This window comes from Eurosta solidaginis, chromosome 3, assembly GCF_040869045.1.
Source record: "Eurosta solidaginis isolate ZX-2024a chromosome 3, ASM4086904v1, whole genome shotgun sequence".
Taxonomy (NCBI): Eukaryota; Metazoa; Arthropoda; class Insecta; order Diptera; family Tephritidae; genus Eurosta; species Eurosta solidaginis.
The window spans coordinates 283,557,567-283,582,748 of record NC_090321.1 but is presented as its reverse complement, the minus strand read 5'-3'; the positions used below and the strand labels follow the sequence as shown (position 1 = coordinate 283,582,748).

The 25,182-nt window shown below is 36.3% G+C and overlaps 2 protein-coding genes across 4 annotated transcripts in view; both read left to right on the top strand.

Annotated features, from left to right (window-relative positions):
- The window catches only part of ATPCL (ATP-citrate synthase), a 102,903-nt gene extending 91,601 nt beyond the window's left edge, over window positions 1-11,302 (top strand). For all 3 annotated transcript variants that reach the window (XM_067776788.1, XM_067776789.1, XM_067776786.1), the window contains exons 7-9: window positions 392-1,625; window positions 1,698-2,038; window positions 3,978-11,302. In XM_067776788.1, the coding sequence (XP_067632889.1) occupies window positions 392-1,625; window positions 1,698-2,038; window positions 3,978-4,146 (1,744 nt within the window). In that variant the 3' untranslated portion in view covers window positions 4,147-11,302. The remainder of the gene's footprint in view (window positions 1-391; window positions 1,626-1,697; window positions 2,039-3,977) is intronic.
- A 13,462-nt stretch (window positions 11,303-24,764) lies between these two features.
- The window catches only part of Drat (Death resistor Adh domain containing target), a 121,442-nt gene continuing 121,024 nt past the window's right edge, over window positions 24,765-25,182 (top strand). Inside the window, exon 1 of the mRNA XM_067776785.1 lies at window positions 24,765-24,836. The gene's annotated coding sequence lies outside the window, so the exon portion shown is untranslated. The remainder of the gene's footprint in view (window positions 24,837-25,182) is intronic.

Below are 25,182 nucleotides of genomic sequence, written 5' to 3'. Positions count from 1 at the left end.
AAATCAGTGAAATTCATAGCTTTTGTGACAAAAAAATTATTTTTTCAGTTACAACCTTTTTAATCGGCCACCTGACACACGACTTTATTAATGACTTTTCTGTACGTATGCAGATTTGGTAATGTATTCCCATCCATTTCGATGCGCTGAATTCGAGCCCGCCATCAGAATTTGCATAACTGGTCGTGCTTAAGCCTTAACATCAAAAAAACAAAATATAGTTTGGTTGGTCCTACACCCGAAAAAATTGATTTTGTCGTATTGAGCAATTGATAAGATATATATTTTTTTTTTTCGTTTTAAGAGCAAAATTTTATTAGCTTTGGCACTTTTATTAAATAATCTAAATTACCTTTATTATTTTACTAATTTTCTTTTCTTTTTTATATAGACGTGATGAGCCATCCGTTGTCGCTATGGTATATCCCTTCACTGGTGATCACAAGCAAAAATACTACTGGGGCCATAAAGAGATTTTAATTCCCGTGTATAAAAAAATGTCCGACGCAGTTAAGAATCACAAAGACGTTGATGTTATGGTGAACTTCGCCTCATTACGTTCGGCTTACGAGTCGACATTGGAGGTATTAGAATTCCCACAAATACGTACCGTAGCTATTATTGCCGAAGGTATACCCGAGAATATGACACGAAAATTGATTGTTGCCGCCGATAAGAAAGGTGTTTCGATTATTGGACCCGCCACTGTTGGTGGTGTTAAACCAGGTTGCTTCAAAATTGGTAATACAGGCGGCATGCTGGATAACATTTTACACTCTAAACTCTATAGACCTGGCAGTGTGGCCTATGTATCACGTTCCGGCGGCATGTCCAACGAATTGAATAACATCGTCTCAAAAGCGACTGATGGTGTGTTGGAAGGTATTGCTATTGGTGGTGATCGTTATCCAGGCTCAACATTTATGGATCACATTTTACGTTATCAAGCTGATCCAGAGGCAAAATTGATTGTGTTGCTAGGTGAGGTGGGTGGCACCGAGGAGTATGAGGTGTGTGCTGCACTTAAGGATGGACGCATAACCAAACCTTTGGTAGCGTGGTGTATAGGAACATGTGCTAGTATGTTCACGTCTGAGGTGCAATTTGGTCATGCGGGTTCATGTGCCAATTCAAATCGTGAAACAGCATCGGCAAAGAATAAATCATTACGTGAAGCAGGTGCTTATGTTCCAGATTCGTTTGATTCCTTGGATGAACTTATACAGCAAGTTTATGCTGAATTAGTTAAATCAGGACGTATTGTACCTAAAGAAGAAGTACCACCACCAACTGTGCCAATGGATTATTCATGGGCACGTGAATTGGGTTTAATACGCAAACCCGCCTCTTTCATGACATCTATTTGTGATGAGCGTGGTCAAGAATTGCTCTATGCCGGTATGCCTATTAGTGAAGTACTCAACAAAGATGTGGGTATCGGTGGTGTTGTATCGCTGTTGTGGTTTCAACGTTGTTTGCCACCTTACGTGTGCAAATTCTTTGAAATGTGTTTGATGGTGACAGCTGATCATGGACCTGCAGTTTCTGGTGCGCACAACACGATTGTTTGTGCTCGTGCAGGCAAAGATTTAGTGTCATCCGTCGTTAGTGGTTTGCTGACAATTGTGTGTACAAATACAGTGCTCAATGGAAAAAAAAAAGAATTTTTAATATTTATTTAATTTTATTTTTTATAGGGTGATCGTTTTGGTGGCGCACTCGATGGTTCGGCTAGACAATTTTCAGAGGCGTACGATTCTAATTTGCATCCCATGGATTTTGTTAATCAAATGCGCAAAGATGGCAAACTTATTATGGGTATTGGGCATCGTGTTAAATCGATTAATAATCCAGATGTGCGTGTGAAAATTATTAAAGAATTTGTATTAGAGAATTTCCCATCATGCCCACTCTTGAAATATGCATTGGAAGTAGAAAAGATTACAACAAGCAAAAAACCGAATTTAATTTTAAATGTGGATGGTGTGATTGCTACGAGTTTTGTTGATATGTTGCGCAATTGCGGTTCATTTACAAGGTGAATTTTTATCTGGTTGTTGTATTTACTACACCTTTTTCAATTTAAGTTCAGAGTTTTCAATTGAAGTTCGGAAAATTACAACTGCAGTTCAAAAATTACAATTGAAGTCCTTTGTCGGATATAGACCCAGTACATTCCGGAAACCAGCACATACGCTTAATATCGCACGTTTTATTGTAAACAGATCCAACTCCAAATTGCGATTTTTTTTTAGATTTTATGACTCACGAAGATAACTGCCTGACAAGATTATACTGACATTTATAGAATACCCAAAAAGACCAAAATAACGGACACAGATCCCTGTGACTCTCATTTTTATAATAGAAATCTATGAAAAAATAAATCTTTGTTTGCGTTTCCTTAATTTTTTTAATTTCCTTTGCGGCACTTTCACGTATAGTAGCCAAGTCTCGATTTGTAACACAGATTTTCTTGGAAATATTCCGTGAATCCGTCAATGTTAGCTCCCTTAGCTCCACCCCAAATAGAAGGCAACTAGGTGTGTCACGACAGGTGCTATGAACAGAATTATTTATAGCGTACGCAACCTCCAACAACTTCTTACACCAGTCGGTATGACTTGTAAGGTCCCCAATTTTCCCTAACATCGTTTAAGCACCGGCAACCTTACATGGTCTATATTCCGTTTGGAGATGAAATCGCTAAATTCTAAAGAAGTGAAACCTGTTCTTCTATCACTAATAATTATAAAAAATAATATTTTTCAGGGGTGGCAGTGACGTTTCGCGTGCTAGTGGAATTAGTAGGATACAACTTCACAAATTTGGTAAAGGCATCAACTACAAACAAATATGTGCTTCCGCTTTGAGTTTATAGATGGCAAAGGGCCGATAGTATCTATGTGCTATGTACCAAATCGGAAACCAATAATACATCTATAGCTTACTAATTGTCTTATCAGCGGATCGATGTCCCAGTTTCTCGCGAATCCTTCGCATGAAATTTGTTTTCAATTCAGTAGGTGCATACAATTTTTTCTTTCCATCTGTTTTATCTTATATATTAAACCAACCTTTAGCTCAAATCCCTCAACGACTCATTCGGTTAGGCGACTCCTCAAAGAAGAAAGAAGCCTCGTCCCCCCCTGTGCAATTTGAATCTGAAACTCTATATCAGCAATGTCTATAATTAGTGTTATCTGTACCCTACTTAACGCATCAAGTTTGATTGAACAAAAATGCAGACAACTGCCAAAGCTCGCTTTATAGATCCATTTCGGGAGCTGCTAAATTCCTTCATTGGCAACGCTTAGGCGCCGCTGCTATAACCATTCTACTATCACAGCGGTTGTTTGTTTGTCTTCATTATTTCTCTTCTATTCTGTTTCTTGCCAATTAACTTTCACAACGCTGCTACATCTGTTGCAGAAACGATGCGAACATTGAACTTGTGTAGAAGTTCTCGAAATGGATCTATACAACGAGTTTTGGCAGTTGTCTAAATTTTTTCTTTCTTCTATTCTAATTACAAAGGGGTTTTCAGTTAAGAAAATATGTATTATAAAAATACTAATGATAAAAAAATTATTGTTAGACCTTGAGCTCGATTCGAACCCGCGACCTTATAAAATGATTTATTTTATTTAATAATTTTGGAAAAATTTAAACAACGTGACATAAGGGCGGACAAGGCGAGAGCTGTTACGATTATACCTTGTAAATTTCTTCAAAGCCTTTTTTCCCGGGAGTGGGATTCGAATCTCACTCGTACGGTGGTTGAACTGCTACAAACACATTCATACACGTCATTGCTTCAAATTAATATTTTCATACATTGAAAAGCAATAGAGCAATCCTCGCTGAATTCATAAAATAATTCAATTTTACTTAATTTTTAAAGAATTCGTGAGCTTAACGGTTAATAATAATTGTTATACACTTTTAACAAACTTTTCCTTTTTTTTTGATTACAGTGAAGAAGCGCAGGAATACATAAATATTGGAGCTATTAATTCCCTCTTCGTACTCGGACGAAGCATAGGTTTCATTGGTCATTACATGGATCAGAAGCGCTTGAAGCAGGGGTTATATCGTCATCCATGGGATGATATTTCATACGTTATGCCAGAGCAATTCAACTAAATTTCCTGAAATGAGCTTAAAATTAATCAAATAATCTTAGTTATATTTAAAAAAAAAATGTAATTGTGTATTTAAAAGTATGCCCAAAATGTCAAAAAATATATGTAGCTTGTTTTGTTGTACATATATGTATATACTGTAAATATGTAGTATATGCATACGAATATCCCTCCCTACTATTCTGAGAGATGTATGTATAACGCGTATTTACTTAGATATATTATATGTACAAAGGAATAGGGATATATAACGCATAACTACACACTTGCACGTAAGACACACATACACACTCCAGTAAGTTTAACTTAAAGTTGTTAACATTTTGCTTAAAAAATTTAAGTTACATGTCAAGCTATAAAAATGCTATTATTATTCATATAGCAGCTGTTTTAGGTTTTGCATTTACGCATTATTAATTATGATCGTATTTTCCGCATTTGTTTTTTTTTCTTCTTAGCAGTAACATGTATGTAATATAATTGAAACAACTTTTCAAACCTACTTTTTGTTAGTAAATACTTTTAATAGAAATAATAGTACAATAGTAGAATAAGAGAATATGGCCGCCCGAATCAATCGAGTCGCAAAAGATGGCCAATTTACTTAAGACATCCCTATTATTTACTCCCAGATCTATTTCAATAGCGGGCGAACGTTTTAAGTATGATGCACATCTTTTTGGTGGTTTGTATTTATACCTATTTGACTATAGTGCACTCGATTTTCCTGTTGTGCATATGTGTATTTTCAACTAATCATCAAAACAGATGGCGTTTGGCTCATCTTATATATTATTTCTAATTGCTGTTTTTATGTACAGGTCCCTTTTTCGTTCTTATTTGGAATCCAAATCTATAAATAAAGTTTTGGTAGTAAAGATGGGGATTCGTGCTATTAGCGAGCTTTGGGCATTATTACACGTAGTGGTGTATACTAAATAACGAAAAGTATAATGAGAAATAAATAGAAATGCCTTTGTTTAGTGTTCGAATATAATTCCTTCTTTGTTCTTAAAATACTTTCTTTTATACCAAAATATTTCTACATTACTAATACGTATTTACACTAATACTTATAAACTAATACTGTTTTCACACAGAAACTTAATGATCTCATTTCACCTGCTAATGAAATCGTAAATTTTTTGCTTTCACACAGAAGTAACTGCTCGATTAGTATGAAGGATGAGACAGACAATCATGGCGGAACGATACAAGGTGGGAGCATGGTGACATACCTACAAACAAACAAAATTCCATGTACTTGTAAATTCGATGGACAAATGTCAAAATCGTACTGCGCCGGTAGTTGATGTATCAAATCAAATAAAAAAGGTTATAATCAGCTGTTCGATGCGGCCACCTTGTATCGTTCCGCCATGCAGACAATGACATTTGCTTTGAAAACTAAGAAACGGAAACGGAAGCGGAACGCTGCCAACAGAGTTGCATTGTGCTTTTGACTTCATTAGGCATTCGATTAGCTACTAATGAAATAATAATAGATTCGAATTTTGTAGGGAAGATTGAGCTCAATAAGCGTCTTAATGTAGAAAATTGCCTTTTTATTCAATAAGCCGTCTGTGTGAAATTAGTATAAAAGTATTATAAGTATGTAAGCATAATATTATAGTGACCTATTTATGTACACATGTAAATAGACACATGTAAATAGTTTGACAGTCAATATGACCAATAGACAAATATGTCGATCAGCGTGACTGATCGATAAGTGTGTTGGTGGATGTGACGGATTGACAAATGTAAACAGATATGTGTCGTGTGTGTCGGCATGCACATATGATGTTGAACTCCTGCTTAGTTTAAGTGATTATTTGGGTCAGTATATCTTGACTACTTGTGTGGTCAATATGTGTGTATGTATATTGTACCATCAAAAATGCATTGAAAGTGAAACGCATTCCAAGTAACGCTACAGTAGTGCTTTTGTTTAGCTGTATTTTATTAAAATAATTTGTTAAAAATAAATGATTGTGAGCACACAAAGGAATCGATTTGTACTATGGCACTATTGTGAAAATATGATTAGAATCGGTTCGAAATGAACCGGCTCAAATTCAAAAACCGAACTGCAGTAAACAAGCAGAAAATAGACGACTTACTATTGGTTTACTTTAACTATGTGCAAGCACGCACCAATTAAATAAAACGCCACCGATCGCTTTTTGGAGTTTCCAACGAATGAATCTCTTTATTCTATCCAAATGGTATCGTCGTGAAAAACAACCAGTGCTTACAAAGTCATACTTAAGATATCCTTTTGTACTGTTGGCAACGCCAACGTTAACCTTTTAAATGTCGATATCACATTAACCCTTTACATAATACTACAACTCGACCATCCTGAAAACAGAATCCCCTGAACCTACGCCGAGTAAAAACAGTATTAAGTACATATGTATCTATTTCGAATATGATACATTAAAATCTTATAAATATAAAGAAATGCGTGCGTTTCTTTTCTTAAAAATTAAAAAAACATTGAAGACATGTACATACATATATATACAAAATAATCTTATATTAAAATTTTATAGACATAAACATAAGCATGCGTTTAAGTTATTTACAAGTTTTTGTTTTCTTATTGTTTATTATTTTTCTTTAAAATTGAGCCATGGTTTTAGATTCGATGAAGCCCAGACTCCTTTATAGTTAATTTGAGTTTGCTGAACGCCTTCTACATCTTCTACTTCACAGCGGTCGTTCTCCAAGACCCTAGATATTCTATATGGTCCCTTGATATTTGGTGTGAGTTTGCTTGAGGATCCTATTTGTGAACTAACGTTAGAAATTACTACATAGTCTCCTGGGTCGAATTTTCGTGGCCCCTGCCGACTAGCATCTGCATACTCTTTATTGCAGGATTGGGCTTTGTTCTGAGCTATTTCCGCTTTATTTCTAATCTTTTCTATGTCCCTATACTTTGACGGCAAGGTGGTTTCTAACACATTCTCTCTAACCGTATCTATAACTTTACTTCTTGGCATTACTCCGAACAGTAGCGTACTAGGGCGTTCATTAGTTGCCTAATATATTGTATTATTCATTAATTGTTCCACTGACTCCAAGAAGAATTTTAATGCCCGGTTTTTTGTATAAAGTGCTGAAATTTTTGTGAATCTATAAATCTTATAAAATAAAGCCGCTAAATGCCATGTACGCACATAACTTCACACAGAATGTTCCGATTTTAAAACGGTTTTTTGCATTTGAAAGCTTAGCCACGTGAGATGGTACAGTCAATATAATTTGATGGTGTATATTATAGGGGCGTGACAAATTGCCAAAATGTAGTAAAAAATCATAAAATTTTTGTTTACACAGCTACAACTCATAACCGGATGGATGGAATTAAAAAATTCTACTTTTCAGTAAAACTTTGGAATATTTACTTTCGATCTGCATCAAAAAAAACTTAATTCATTTCTTATATCAGCCAAATTGTTTAAACAAAGGTAACATTTTTACCAAAAAATGTGTGTGTGTGGTTGTTCGCTGTCAACTGTGCGCGCAAATTGCTTTCGAGTGAGGCAATGCGACAGATACGTACATATATAGCATTCGCTGCGTTATTTAACTTCTGGCGTAGGTTTATAGGTATGTATGGATGTATATCACTACATAGTATAAAACAAAGTCCCTTTGAATGCTTAAACCTCTAAAAATAGCCAACGGATTTTGATAGATAAAGAGTGATTGAAGAGGAAGGAACGGATGAACATATTTGGTTGATAATTGGTGGAGGGGTAGCTTAGAACCAGGAGACAGACATAGGATAATTTTTATCCCGTTCTGGCTAGGGTCTTGATCAAAACGTGGACCAGGGTAATCCTGGGATTGTTTGTACAATATGGGTATCAAGATATAGGCCAAAACATGGACCCGGATTCCCGGAGAGTTTTAAAGTAATTTTCATTGTGATATTCGATTTAGTCGCATCAACCTGGCAAAACTGATAAATATGCATGCGAAGCCGAAATAAAGACATGAATTAATAATACCCACATAACTATTTACATACGTTCTATTCGTTTTGCCTGAAGGGACTGGGACTCAGAATGGGACTGGTACAAAAGGGTTAGACGGAAAAAGCTTATTAAAATGTATGCAGATAGACCAAATTTAGGGCAGAACAACGTCTGACGGGTTTGCTAGTTTTGCATATAATAAAGTGCTTCTGGCACTGTGATAAGACAGTTGTTCGAAGGTAAGGTTGAACTGGCAGGTCCCTGAGGACTTTACATAGACCGAATGTGTGCAAAGTGTTACTAGAAGTTTGTATGACGACGAAACTGAAAGACCCTTGAAACTAGAAGCATTCTAAGTCCTTTACTACTTGCTTAGATCTAAAAGCTGAAGTCTGGCGAGCGCAGGACAGTATGCAGTAGGCTTCATGAATACTATTTTTAGTGAGAAAAAGTAACTTTGTTGGTCTGAGGTCTTGAGACCTGCACATGATCTTCGACACTTTGCAGCTCGTGCCCGGTTCAACACGTTTCCCGCTTGGTTGGTCATGTGCAACTCCTTCCTTCTTTGTATCCTGTCCATTTTGATGGGAACGTTACGGCACAAGCTTCGAAGGATTGCTTTTGGTCGGTGACCATATAAAGTGAGTTTTTTCATATCCCGATTTTCTTGTGCTATGCGAGATTATTGCCTCATTTGCTGCTTAGCGGCCAATATAAAAGTTCACGCGGCTGCTGTTTAAGCTAGTTTCCTCCAGTGTTTCTACTTCTTTTGGTCACGACTACTACTTCCGCCTAAAAGACACAACAATCGCAAACCCTACCATATCCATCAGTTTGGAACCACCGGAGTATACGTGCCCAGTCCCATGTCGCATTTACGACCCCTGGCCATAAACTACTCCAATCCCACTCTTTGCTCTTAGATCCCCGTCGAAGCGTTCGTCACATGTTTGATGGCGCTATATTACTATGGCCTCGTCCCGAGGCTTTGAGTCTCGATGAATTTGTTAACACTATGTGTTGGCTTCCTGGTCTACAGGTATAATGTGTAATCTTCTTGCAATTTAACATGCCTTCGATCCATCTTGCTAAAGCTGTACGTACTTCAATGAAATTAAGACCATACATGATAGCTCGTTAAGAGAAAATTTAATTTCAAGGTAACTTAGTAACAGCGATCATCTGAGTGCAACATTTGCCATTAGACATCTCATTGGTGGTTCAGAGTTTTGCCAAAGCGGTTCGAATCGCTTCGATTTAGGAGGCGGTTTGCAGCCCTTTTTACATGTGTTTCACTATTCTAACGAGTGATCTTTTGAAAAGTTATTCAAACCAGTTTCAAATGGGTTTTCAAAAATAATCGAAAAATGCAGAAATCTTCGTGAAAATTTCGAAATTTCTTATGAGAATTTTCAGATACTTAAAGCTATACAAACAAATCTTAACAAACGGTTTTGAAACATTCGAACATTTGAGAAGTACTGAGACGTTTTCACGAAAATTCCGAAATTTACCTCTCGAATATTCCAAGATTTTCGAAAACGATTTTAAATGGGTTAAAAAATATTTCTGAAAATTATCTGTAAAAATTTCGAAAGTTTCATGAAGATTTTTCAACACTTCTCGCATTTTCGAACTTTTTTGGACACCAGTTTAAAAATTGCGCTGAATAGTTTTCGTTTTAGTTTTTTTTTTAATTAACGGAATAAATGAAAGAAGAAAAAAAACCAATAAAATGTATTAAACATTTTTGCTGCTATTTTCATGTTCCTAACTGTATATATGTATAATCTTTTGCGTTCAATTATTTTGTATTTGAGTATTTCAAAATTGTGTGAGAAATAATTCGGGCGGCCGTATTCTGACCCCTGTTTGGGAGATTATTTTATTCGAGGTTTACATTTTACTCGAAATTGTGCTTGTTACAGTAGGTAGTAGGATTTGAAACTCCTAATGAGAAATGCAAAAAGTTGTAATACGTACCAAGGTACTAGTTGTACAAGATATTACACATTATTGATGTATTTATGCGTAGATAATGCACCATGCACAAACAAAATTTAAATACATACATATGCTATACGATATTAATTAAAAATCGTTAGCTAATGGATATTGTATGTCCTTGTGTCCAATCGGAAAACAAACAATTAGGAAGTATTTAAGAAGTGAAACTTGCTTGAGAATTATAATGTACATATGTAGATATATATAATGTAATAGATAGACTGGGTCGATTTATTAACTGATATCGCGCTATCGATTTTTCGATATGACTTGGGCTCAGGAAAAAAGTTCCACTACGCATACCCAAAAAATAATAATTTTCGAGCCTGCGAAATTTAATTTTTTTGACTTTTTTTCGACTTTGATCTTTAAGGTTTTCTTCATGACCTACTAAAAAAATTTTCATTTGATTGTAAAATTTTCATGTCCGACCCAAAAATGTTTTATACATATGACAATTTTTTTAGTAGGTCATGAAAAAAAACCTTAAAAATCAAAGTCAAAAAAATGAAATTTCGCAGGCTGGAAAATTATTTTTTTTGGGTATGCGTAGTGGAATTTTTTTGTCCTGAGCCCAAATCCTATCGAAAAATCGATGACGCGATATCGGTTAACTTTCGTCCATACAAATCGTCCCACCCTAATATACATATTAAGTTTGGAAATATAAAAATTACCTCTGGATCCATGGCGGAACGATACAAGGTGGCAGCATGGTGACATACGTCCAAACATAAATGAAATTTCCATGTACTTTGTTTTTATAAATTCGATGGACAAATGTCAAAATCGTACTGCGCCGGAAGTTGATGTATCAAATCAAATAAAAAAAGTTTATAACCAGCTGTCCCATGCTGCCACCTTGTATCGTTCCGCCATGGCTGGTTCAAATTCAGAAGCTATTTCAAAAGCAATACAGCAACAATATATTTGAAAAATATATGTACATATATAACGTATGTATCTTGCTTTTGAAATACAATCCCTATTCAAATATGCATATCTACATAATCTGTATGATACATACATACACAAATTACTTGGATGATATACAAAATTGTTTTTATGCACTGATTTTATGAACGCACCAAATGTGTAATACGCAAGGCGTCAAGTTTAAAAAGAAAATCAAATAAAAGCTAACTAGTCCAATCAAGAGTCTCTGTATTTGTTTCTTGATATTGCTTCTAGCTGAGCGAGCAGGTCTGCAAAACTGTGTTACATCAGTAGTGAAGTTATGTAGCTTCTTAACGGCTATTTTCATATCGCTACCAATGGATAGGAAAGTCCTGGCTACGTAAATCTTATTTCCTGTTGCTTAGTATCGATCTAAATCCCACGACTTCCTTTCTCCATGACGCCCTTCCTTTTTTATATCTTTGAAATTTGTGACTTTGGGAGTAGGAAAACGAGAATGTCTATTTGATGCAACCACACTTTTTTAATAGCAGTTTTATTTTCATTAAACCCTCCGGTTTTCGCCCGGAGTCTCCGGCTTTCGGACGATAATCCCCAGCTAAAGAGGCGTGAGTATTCAAAACTTAATACCAGGCGCCGTATTCTTTAACTCTATTCGAATGGAAATACCATTCGAAATCTGTCAAATTACATACATTTTTTTTTTAATACGAAAGAAATTTCTTTCGAATCGAGTTACACAATAAAGGCCCAGCACCAGCTATAATTGTCTAAGAGCCCGTGATTGCCAGACCTTCGTCATTTTATAAAATCTCTAATTTCGTCAACGCATACTTCTAACTGAAGTAGGAATGTTGGTTAACCTTGAGTCATAGTGACTTCAGCAGATATCGTGCAAAAAATATGCGAAAAAAAAATCGTTACTTTCGTTATTTTATAAAGGTTGATTTTCATATATTGTCTTCGCAACGATGTTGTAAGCCACTAGCTTCATTGACAGACACTTTTCACAGCGGCTTTGTCCACAATTTTCATCCTCCCAGCAGATACTTGCAGTGGGACTAAATTAGGTTAGGTTGAAATAGCCGGTCCGTGAGGACCTCACATAGGCTGAATGAACCCGTCGAGTTACCAGAAGTTTGTTTAACGACCAAACTGGAAAACCCTATCAAAAACCAGAAACTATGCTATAAAATAACTTCTCGAAAAAAAAATCCAATTCTTTGGGTAGCCACTCGACTTTATCGGTGGTAGCGCCTAGCGATTTTTTTTGATATCCGACTTAAGCCAACCGAAAAAGTTTATGTTAGCATTGCTCATCTATCCATCGGTCTATCCATCAGCCTATTTTTTGTTTGTTTTTCAATAACTTAATTAAAGAAATAAGTTGTACTGAAATTCAACACTACTTGTTCTGACTGCGACTAATACTCCTGTAAAAAATATATACAGCCCAATTCTAAACAAAAATTCCGTGTGCTTTTTTTCCCTTCTCCCATTCCTGGTATTCTAAATAAAAATTCCTTGTAAGTTTTTTCACTTCTCCCTTTCCTCCTATTCTGAACAATGTTCGAAAAAGCGGAAACCGGTTATGGGAGAAAAGTAGGTATTATGAATGTGAGGTAGAAGGATATTTCTCTGCCATTTCATAGGAGTTTGTTCACTTGTTAAATTAAAGGGAATGCATCAAAATAGTTAAAGAAAATTGGTTCTTTTAAGAAATAACACTTATTTGTACAAATTTGTGCTAAAATATGTACATTCTATCACAATATTCTTTATTTTAAGTCGAAAAGTATATCATAAGCAACGGAAGAGCTCTTGGTATATTTGATGCAGCCATCCAGAAATTGCGCAAGGATTTTTTAAGAAGGCTTAAATAGATTTTAGCATATCACGAAAGACAAATTCAACTCGAGTTGGCCGCCAGAAAATTGCTTTGCTGAATGGAAGCAGGCAACTCCGGCGGATTTGTGTTATCGCGCCGTCTTCTTCTTATGCTCCTCTGTTGATGTTGTTGTGGCACCAATTCATTACTCATTTCAGTGAATACCGCATGAAATGCAATACTGTGCATTGTTTATATTTTATTTCTTAATTTCAAACAAATTCGCAGCAATAATTAAAATTTTCAATTTTTTAAACAAAATAAGAAATGCGCAACGAAATTTCAATTGACAAAACAGCTGACTTCGAAAATTCGAAATTCCTATTCCCCAATTATTGTTCTCCCTAGGAGAAAAGAATTGGAGGAATTTTTCCGCGGGAATAAAAAAAATTCCGAGAGAATATTTAGAATTGGGCAGATATTATTTTTAAATAAAATATAATTCTATGATATTTCAATACTTAATGGGATTCTTCCGCCATTTATAAAGCTAAAAGCTAAAATTGTATATGATCAACTTCGTAAGATGGACTTAAAAACTGTATTGAACTATCTTGAAAAAAACGCGCTTGGCAACGCCTACTAAGGCCGCTTCTTTTTTTGAAAATCTTTATCGACTTCAAAAACGGTTGAAGATGCGCTAGACAAGAATCACAAAATCGGTTGATTACCACGCCCACTTTCTATATAAAACTGAAAAATACACATATAGAATACACACACAAATTCGATATACATATGTAGTCTCCACCTCTTTTTCCCATATATTTGATGATGAAAAAATGTACATATATTGTTCATAAAAATACGTTTACACAACAATTTCAGATATTAATTAATGGAGTGAGGACGATCGACTTCGCTGTTTTCAGAAATTGCCGTCACCCGATCGAAAAATACGGCACAGAGTATAAGAAAAATTTAAAATGGTACCAAAACTTCGACGAAAGATGAAAGAATTCAAGCTGGGGTCAAGTATGGGGTGGGGGGATTCCCCCCGGGCTCGGGGTTTCTCAGGGGCCCGCGATTTAGAGGTACTAAGAAATTTTTTTTAATTCAGGAGCGTCTTTAGTTGTTCCATGTGCGAATTTTAAGCCGAATTTCAAAAGCAACGAATATTGATAATGATTTTTTGCCTAGGCCTGAGGAGACAATAAAAACATCAAACAAAAATGTATGTTTACATGAATCCGAAATCGTAAAGTTTTCGTGGTGACACTGATGAAGGTTCATCTTCAAAAAGTCTTCCAACAATACCACCAACTCTGTATCAAAGTCCAGATTATTTAAACGACTTCGATATCGGTACCGTGAATAATAAGTTTTTGCGCTCTGAAGAAGTCAACGAAATAATTCGTCGAGGTCATCAAAAGTGTCCTGTCATTTTTCCACGTTATTGTCATGACGAGGCATTTCCTACCTCGTTGTTAAACAGAATCTTGCCAAATGGAGAGAAAGTGGAGCGTGACTGGTTAGTGTGGAGTGCCAGTAGCAATGCTTTTTGTTGCTTGCCATGTCGTCTGTTAAGCACCAATACTTTAAATCGACCTAAAATTTGTTGTGCGGATATTCGAAATTCCAGGTATGGAAGAAGCTATTCGATAAACTGCCATCACACGAAAATATTCAAGATCACATTAAATGTTATATTCAATTGCGATCTTTACAAAATCTAATTCAAAAGGAGGCAACAATTGATACACTTATCAATGAACAGCTAATCACTGAAACTCGAAAGTGGAAAGAAATTGTATATAGAATTTAGACACTATTTTATTTTTGGGTTAAAGACGCCTAGCTTTCAAAGGCGAAAGTATATATCTTGGTGAACGAAACAATGGACATTTTTTGGGCATCTAAGATCTCATAAGACATTATGATCCGATACTTAGAGATTATTTGGAGAAAGTTAGGATTTCACAACAGCAGCACAAACGTTTACAAGTTCACTATCTTGCCCCAGACATTCAGAACGAGTTTATAGAAATTTGTGCAAAGCACGTGAGGAAAACTATATTAGATCAAGGCAAGAAAGCCAAGTATTTTGCTATTATCATTGATGCTATGCCTGATGCTAGTCACGTTGAACAGACTACGTTCATTTTGCTCTAACTCCATTTCAATTCGAAAGCAACAAATTTTACATCTCAAGAACGGTTTTTGGCTTTCCTGAATTGTAACCAAAAAACTGGCCAGAAAATCGCTGATCTAATTTGCCTTACTCTAGGTAAACATGAAATCCCATTAAAAGAATATCGTACACAAGGGTACGATAACGGCGCCAATATGAAAGGAGCTTACAACGGAGCACTACGTCACATTCTCGACAAGAAACTCGAATGCTGATTACTCGCCTTGTGCAACCCATAGTCTCAATTTATGTGGTGTTGATGCTGCAGAATGTTGTACGGCTGCAATTACTTTCCTAGGAGTTGTACAAAAATGTTTTACTATTTTCAACAGCACTCCACAACGATGGGGCATCCTCAAAAAAAATGTACCGAGCTCTCTTCATAGTATTTCAGCCAAATTTGACTGCGCAAGCATACGGCGATGTTACCGGCATTCTCAAGTACATCAACAAGTTAGAATGTATCTTGCTGTCCTCAATTTGGTCCAAAATACTGACTACCATTAATGAAAGAAACGTGGTCCTCCAAGCTAGAGACGCCACCATAGATGTTGAGGTCCGACATCTAGATGCTTTATTAGCTGATTTGAAGTTGATCAGGAACCAATGGGAAACAATTTTAAACGAATGCAAAACAGTTGCCATTCAATTGAACATCTCGCCAAGGTTTCCGGACATTCGAAAGGGAAAACCCAAAAGAGGTTTTGAAGATAATGGAAATGAGATGATTACGGATGATCCAGAGTCTGATTTTAAAAACAATACATTCTGGGTGATCGTCGATTCGGTAATCACTGCATTACTGAACGATTTGCAGCTATGAGAAATTTGAACGAGACGTTTTCCTTTTTGTGGCAATTTGAAGACATGGATGAAATTACGGTTCGGGCGAGTGCAGCAAAATTTGTCGAAAAATACAAGTCGGACATTTCTCAAAGATTAAAATGCGAAATAATTCACTTGAAATACATTTACGAAGCAAATTTTGAAAAGGTCTGTCACCATTGGAATTGCTAAATGCCATCTACATATGTTCAAAATCTGTATACGATTTTCCCCAACATTTGTGTTGCTTTACGTATCTTTTGCACTATAACTGTCACTGTAGCTAGTGCAGAACGTTCCTTCAGCGTCCTTTCAAGAATCAAAAACTTTCATAGATCGTGTTCATCTTAAGAGCGAGTTTCAGGACTTGCCACGCTTTGTATTGAATCCGTTTTGGCAAGACAGTTAAATTCTGATATTATTATAAAAAATTTTGCAGCGAAAAAAGCAAGTCTTTGATATCCGAACTTTCTATATTGAATAAATATTTATAATCATCATTAAATTTATCAGAAATGTATTAAAATGTTACCAAATAACTAGAACAGATTATTTGAAACAATATGTGGCTGTTAGAAGGGAATTTTATTTCTACGTTACAATAAAATAGTATAAATAGTAAATTTTCTGTGTTAATTTAATTGGCAGCTCTTAGTCCAAAAATCACATAGTTGATGTGGCAAATATGATTCATGAATGAGGCGTCATTAATTCAAGTTAATCAAATGTATTAGTGGATTTTTTATAGGGGGCCTGTAAATTGTTTAGTCCCGGGCCCGGATTTTCTCTCTACGGCCCTGCTTGTAGAGTATGATTTTCGTGTGCCGAGAGAGGACTTTACTTTTCAATTGCCTACCTAGTCCAAAGTAGCATTTATTGGCAAGAGTGATTCTTCGCTGGATTTCAGAGCTGATGTTGTTGTTAATATTGATGCTGGTTCCCAAGTAAACGAAGTATTTTACTATTTCGAAATTATGGCTGCCAACAGTAGCGCGGTTGCCATGGCGCATACGCGCTGACTCTTTGCTCGATGACAGCAGTTATAATATTCCACCTGAAATTAAGACATTAACTAAAGAAAAACTATAACTTTTTCTGAAAAATGAAGTGCATTCATATTGTGTGTTACATGTCTAAATAAATATAGAAACCTGCTCTTGAAATATTTGAATATGTGTGTGAAAAATCGCAAACAAGCATCCGTTTGTAGGGGACACCAGTCTGTCAGGTGAAACTGCAGCGAAAATATTAACAGTATTAAAAAGAACAAGTACTAAATTTGCTAGTAGTTATATCAAGGTTTTTTAAAATAACAAAAATATATAAATGCATTTATTCGAAAAAAAAAGTTAAAAAAAAGTCCAACAAGGACCCCATAGTATAAGATATTAGATATTTTGTGCAAGGGATCTCCTGCAGGGTCACCCCTTATTAGGTTGGTCATGGTCCAATTTGGGACCTCTTAGTAAACAAGACCATATCCGTCTTCTCTGAGTTGGCTGTCAACCCGACATAAGATGCCTAAGTATGTAGTATGTAGGGCGCTGAAAAATTTTTGAATAATTTGATTAATCGATTATACGCTTTTAGATTTTTCCAACTCCTGACGTAGAGGTCCGACGCTTGTTTGTGTTTTTTTAACTTCACACGGCTGTGTTCTCAGGTGTCGTATTTCCTCATAATGGTTATGGAGATGATCTCTTAAGCCCGTGGGAGGTGTGGCCTCTTCAATCAGATGTCTGTCAGGTTTCTGAGTATTCAACAAAACTTGTTAGTTCAGCATTTAATTTCTCTCCCTAATGGGGAGTACTCTAGCCTCATTGTGTAGATGGTGTTCTGGGGATATAAGAGGACAGCCCGTAGCGGTTTTGAGAGCGGTGTTTTGGCAGGCCTGTATTTTGTTCCAGTGGGAAACTTTCAGGATCGGCGACCATATCGAGGACGCGTCGCATGCAATCAGACGGCCAATTGCTTTGTAAGTGGTAATGAGCATTTATTTGCCTTTACCCCTGCCGGACAGAGATTTGAGAATTGTATTACGGCCAAAATGTAGATCCTGCGTCACACGCAATATTTTAGGGTGTAAGACAGTCGGTAGCGTTATGCCATCGACGTGGATGTCCAATATGGTCCTCATTTGCCATTTCCATGTTATAAATAAGGTCGCCGATGATTTGGTCGGCACCTTCCAAAATTGTTCGAATCGCTTAACTGTCGAATAAATAACTCCAAATCTGGTATAGTAAAATGTTCTTTATTTACAAAGTTACTCGCGTACTTCGCTTACAATGTTGAAATTCAAACTGATGGATTATTCCTCAGTTTGCGCTGCTTTTATACTCTCAGTTACCACGTTCGCCTACTATTTCTCTTAAGGTCTAGAATTTTTACAAACTTTTCGATTAGTTGTATATTATAGTAGGTTATTTAGCTGTATACCTGTATTAGAGATATACGCCGCCGCCGCCGAATTTCAAAGATATCGGCACGGCGGCGGCGTTCGTCGCGTTACTATATTTTCTACTCATTTAAGACTGTCTAGGCTATTCATTCTTCATGCTGAAAATTGGTCCGATATGGTCGAAAGGGGTATCAACGGATGCGCATCACTGCCATTTCTTAATTCGTTCAAAAGTTATTTAAAAAACAGGCGCTTTCAATGCCAGGTTAACACGGATTTTGCATCACCCAATTCACCAAGTTATTAGAAAAGTTATATAAAAAACTTAAATGCTCACTTTGCATAATTTTTTCAAAAAATTAACAAAGACAAATGAATTCAAATATGACCCAATGACCCAAGTCGCACATGTTTTCAAATTGACCTCGAGTTGTTAAAAAAGCAAGTTAACCGAAAAAAGTATCGATTTTTTCAAAAATTCTATATCCCGTCAAATCCTCTAAATTAATCGCAAAAATGCAGACGATTTTTACGAATACATACTTGAGTGACAAGAAACTAAATATGTAGCAAGGAGTGGCAGTTTTAAGAGTAAAAAATGGTATTGAAAATAAGTTTTAAGATTAACTTTAATAGTTTTTGGTTGAATGAAGATTTTTACCACATAAGTATCCACACTAGGGTGGTCACAAGAAATCAATTTTAGATTTTCCGCTGGGGCACCCCCATAAATATGCCAATAGATTAGAAAATGATACATACAAAGTTTCAGGCCAATCCGATAATGTTAGCACGTGCCTTATTGAGGTCAAAGTTAGGAAAAACAGCGATTTTTCAGAAAACATTTTTTGTGTTTCGTCAGTAAAAGTGAAATCATTTATGCCAGGAACTTGACTCGCACACCATTCGATAGGTAATTTTATTTGTATTGATTTTGATCTTAATAATATTTTTATAAAACGGTTATTTTTAGCAGTATTTAGCAATAATCAGATCAGGTCATAGTAGATATCCCTAATTTTGAATTTCCATGCAAACTTCTATGGACATTACAATATTCAATGGTGTACGAGTCAAGTTCCTGGCATAAATGATTTCACTTTTACTGACGAAACACAAACATTTTTTCTGCAAAATCGCTGTTTTTCCTAATTTTGACCTCAATGAGGCACCTTTTAACATTATCGGATTGGCCTGAAACTTTGCAATAATCATTTTCTGATCTATTAGCATATTTAAGGAGGGTGTCCCGAAAGATAGAACAAAAATTGAAATTCACCATATACCTTGTAACCACCCTAATCCACACTGTCTCCAGTTTGATAAGAAAAATTATCCCCGCACCAAGGTTCCCTTTCTCATGAAACCTCCCTTATGCCTCTTTACTTGGGATAACGTTACTCCCACTGCATTGTCATAATCCCAAAAAAAAAGTGGATGTCCAATAGCTGTCATATATCCTGCCAAACTCGTGTACAGGGTAGCTGTGAACTTAGTCGGTGATAATTTCATATCAATCACTTGAGTGATAACTGTTAATTTTGTAAGAACCCGGGCCCGTTGTCATTACTTTACAGTTATACGCATATTAAACAAAGGTGCTTCGTTATGTAGAAATTAAGCAAGTCAAGGGATAGAGTATCAACTGCGGCAACCCCCGTTTAACACTTCTTGACTCAGTTATTTGGCTCTCGAACTGTATCGATGCCTGCAGACTACTCAAGAAATTCGCGGTCCACCTCGTTAGACTGTGTGAAATCCTTCGATAGGTTGATCGCCACGAGCACTGTTCTGTGGTGTTTATAATTGTGGTCAGCCATTTCAAAGCAAGGACTCACGCGTTTTGTATAATTTTGTCGGAATCATCTATGAGGTTAAGCGTCAATTACAGCATAAAGTGATATTCTGCCGTGTAAAAAGTGATATTCGAGAAAATTTAATATTTGTTTGAGAAATTTAAGAGTTTCGAAGTAAATACCAAATTTAAAACTTTCCCTGTAGCTCTGCAGGTTTGTGACTAGACATGAGAAGTCTCATACCCGTTGTATCAGGGGTAACCCCCGTCTATACACATTATATGCAAGTTTAACATTGGCATGTCCTTGGAAGTGGCTTCCTGCCACAGATAGCCATCTACGTGCCCTTTTAAACAAACAGTTCTTAAATTCAAGTCTGCCGCGACATAGGCGAAGGGGGTGAGAAGAGAGGGGAAGAGTACTACAGCATCCGTACCGTCAAGCCGTTTACGTTTTTTCTTGCTATCTCTTCCTCTCTCTGCTTGTATGTTATTCTTTTGTTTGACACTTGCTTTAAAAAAAAATTAAGGCGCGATAGAAGATATTTTTGGCCGAGCTTCTCTTCCAATTTTACGTCGGTCGTGCTCCTTTTAATTTTCCCTACAAATTGACGAGATGGAACCTACATGTCTATACCGACTCGGGCGGCATCTGCAAGGCAGACGAGTTTTCACTGAGAAACTTTTCATGGCAGAAATACGCTTTCCAAATCACTGCCGATGGGTGACTCCGCTCAGAAAATTTTCTTCTAATTGAGAAAACTTGTTTTTAAATTTTTGATATTGCATTGCCCATTATAATTCCTAAATGGTAGTACTGCCTATTTGCTATAGATGGCACTATTGGCTGTTATAGATTTCAAAAATGTTTTAATGAGTATTTTAAAAGGGCGTGGGCCTAAGTTCTATAGATGGACGCCTTTTCGAGATATCGCCATAAAGATGGACCAGGGTTGACTCTAGAATTTGTTTGTACGATATGAGTATCAAATGAAAGGTGTTAATAAGTATTTTAAGAGCGCGTGGGCCTTAGTTCTATATGTGGACGCCTTTTCGAGATATCGCCATAAAGGTGGACCAGGGGTGACTCTAGAATTTGTTTGTACTATATGGCTATCAAATGAAAGGTGTTAATGAGTATTTTAAAAGGGAGTGGGCCTTAGTTCTATAGGTGGACGCCTTTTCGGAATATCGTTATGAAAGTGGAGCAGGGTTGACTCTAGAATGCGTTTGTACAATATGGTTATCAAATGAAATGTGTTAATGATAATTTTAAAAGAGCGTGGGCCTAAGTTCTATAGATGGACGCCTTTTCGAGATATCGCCATAAAGATGGACCAGGGGTGACTCTAGAATTTGTTTGTACGATATGGGTATCAAATGAAAGGTGTTAATGAGTATTTTAAAAGGGAGTGGGCCTTGGTTCTATAGGTGGACGCCTTTTCGGAATATCGTTATAAAAGTGGACCAGGGTTGACTCTAGAATGCGTTTGTACAATATGAGTATCAAATGAAAGGTGCTAATGAGTATTTTAAAAGGGCGTGGGCCTTAGTTCTATAGATGGACGCCTTTTCGAGATATCGCCATAAAGGTGGACCAGGGGTGACTCTAGAATTTGTTTGTACGATATGGGTATCAAATGAAATGTGTTAATGAGTATTTTAAAAGGGCGTGGGCCTTAGTTCTATAGGTGGACGCCTTTTACAGATATCGCCATAAAGGTGGACCAGGTTTGACTCTAGAATTTGTTTCTACGATATGGGTATCAAATGAAAGGTGTTAATGAGTATTTTAAAAGGGAGTGGGCCTTAGTTCTATAGGTGGACGCCTTTTCAAGATATCGCCATAAAGGTGGACCAGGGTTGGCTTTAGAATTTGTTTGTACGATATGGGTATCAAATGAAAGGTGTTAATGAGTATTTTAAAAGGGAGTGGGCCTTAGTTCTATAGGTGGACGCCTTTTCGAGATATCGCCATAAAGGTGGACCAGGGGTGACTCTAGAATTTGTTTCTACGATATGGGTATCAAATGAAAGGTGTTAATGAGTATTTTAAAAGGGCGTGGGCCTTAGTTCTATAGGTGGACGCCTTTTCAAGATATCGCCATAAAGGTGGACCAGGGTTGACTCTAGAATTTGTTTGTACGATATGGGTATCAAATGAAAGGTGTTAATGAGTATTTTAAAAGGGAGCGGGCCTTAGTTCTATAGGTGGACGCCTTTTCGAGATATCGCCATAAAGGTGGACCAGGGTTGACTCTAGAATTTGTTTGTACGATATGAGTATCAAATGAAAGGTGTTAATGAGTATTTTAAAAGGGCGTGGGCCTTAGTTCTATAGGTGGACGCCTTTTTGAGATATCGCCATAAACGTGGACCAGGGGCGACTCTAGAATTTGTTTGTACGATATGGGTATCAAATGAAAGGTGTTAATGAGTATTTTAAAAGGGAGTGGGCCTTAGTTCTATAGGTGGACGCCTTTTCGAGATATCGCCATAAAGGTGGACCAGGGGTGACTCTAGAATTTGTTTCTACGATATGGGTATCAAATGAAAGGTGTTAATGAGTATTTTAAAAGGGCGTGGGCCTTAGTTCTATAGGTGGACGCCTTTTCAAGATATCGCCATAAAGGTGGACCAGGGTTGACTCTAGAATTTGTTTGTACGATATGGGTATCAAATGAAAGGTGTTAATGAGTATTTTAAAAGGGAGCGGGCCTTAGTTCTATAGGTGGACGCCTTTTCGAGATATCGCCATAAAGGTGGACCAGGGGCGACTCTAGAATGTGTTTGTACGATATGGGTATCAAATTAAAGGTATTAATGAGGGTTTTAAAAGGGAGTGGCCCTTAGTTGTATATGTACCGCTAATTTATTTATATATGTAATACCACGAACAGTATTCCTTCCAAGATTCCAAGTGCTTTTGATTTCGCCCTGCAAAACTTTTTCATTTTCATCTACTTAATATGGTAGGTGTCACACCCATTTTACCAAGTTTTTTTCTAAAGTTATATTTTGCGTCAATAAACCAATCCAATTACCATGTTTTATCCCTTTTTTCGTATTTGGTATATAATTATGGCATTTTTTTAATTTTTCGTAATTTTCGATATCGATAAACTGGGCGTGGTTATGGTCGGATTTCGGCCATTTTTTATACCAAGATAAAGTGAGTTCAGATAAGTACGTGGGCTAAGCTTAGTAAAGATATATCGATTTTTGCTCAAGTGGTCGTGTTAACGGCCGAGCGGAAGGACAGACGGTCGACTGTGTATAAAAACTGGGCGTGGCTTCAACCGATTTCGCCCTTTTTCACAGAAAACAGTTATCGTCCTAGTATCTAAGCCTCTACCAAATTTCACAAGAATTGGTAAATTTTTGTTCGACTTATGGCATTAAAAGTATCCTAGACAAATTAAATGAAAAAGGGGGAGCGACGCCCATTTTGAAATTTTCTTTTATTTTTGTATTTTGTTGCAACATATCATTACTGGAGTTGAATGTTGACATAATTTACTTATATACTGTAAAGATATTAAATTTTTTGTTAAAATTTGACTTTAAAAACATTTTGTTTTAAAGTAGGCGTGGTCGTTTGCCGATTTTGCTAATTTTTATTAAGCATACATATAGTAATAGGAGTAACGTTCCTGCCAAATTTCATCATGATATCTTCAACGACTGCGAAATTACAGCTTGCAAAACTTTTAAATTACCTTCTTTTAAAAGTGGGCGGTGTCAAGCCCATTGTCTAAAATTTTATAAATTTTCTATTCTGCGGCATAAGGTCAACCCAAGTCAACCTCAAGTTTCATCGCTTTATCCGTCTTTGGTAATGAATTATCGCAATTTTTCAGTTTTTCGAAATTTTCGATATCGAAAAAGTGGGCGTGGTTATAGTCCGATATCGTTCATTTTAAATAGCGATCTGATATGAGTGCCCAGCAACCTACATACCAAATTTCATCAAGATACCTCAAAATTTACTCAAGTCGTGTTAACGGACAGACGGACGGACGGACGGACATGGCTCAATCGAATTTTTTTTCGATACTGATGATTTTGATATATGGAAGTCTATATCTATCTCGATTCCTTTATACCTGTACAACCAACCGTTATCCAATCAAAGTTAATATACTCTGTGAGCTCTGCTCAACTGAGTATAAAAATTATAATTATTCATAACTTTCACTGTCATGTATACGAATATAGTGGATTTTATGGGAGAGGACAATGCGCAGTGAAAGATTGCGCAATACCCGAAATAAGGGTGGTTGAGCTGTTTTAGATGCATACTAACTATTCTCACGACCTTTTATTTGTACATGAATAGTTATCGCTACCAAAGGAGAATTCAAAGTCAAATTTTTTTACGCAGCGCAGCTAATAGAAGATTTCGTCACACAAAAAAAGTAAAATAGCTAATAATAGTAACATAAATTGCAAAATTTATCTAAAACTCTAACTTGGACTTCCAAAATTTTAAATACTGCACATATACATAAAAAACAAATTGATTCTTAGTGAACAAGGAGCAGCTGGAGCGTAGTAAAAAAGGACAAATAGCCCTTTGTAAGCAACAGTAATTTGTTTGGTTATCGATTAATAAATAGAACTTATAATAATATTACGCAATTTAAGATTTCAATAAAATTTTCGTATAATGAATTGCTTATAAGAATATTGCAGTGGTGCTTTTGAATCGACTCAAACTGTTCTAAACGAACCGTAAGTATTCCTCAACCTTGATATTGCGATACAATCTTAAAGACAATAATTTGCAATCTAAAAATATTTGCGAAACATTTTATTTGAAAATCGGTCTTATCACAATTATGGGTGGCTTTTTAAACATTTTTATTTACATACATATGTAGGTGTTTTTGTTTTGTTCAAGGTGGCGAAGTAATAAAGCCTTTTGTGCCTTGGTGTGTTCAGGCTGGTATTCATTTCAGTCGTGAATTGAAATTGTACGGAACGGTACAAAATTTTAATTGTCTATTGAAATGTACGAAACCGAGCATGAAAATGGTATAGGGCCTGTATCGTGCTTTGTGATCACGTAATAGAGATA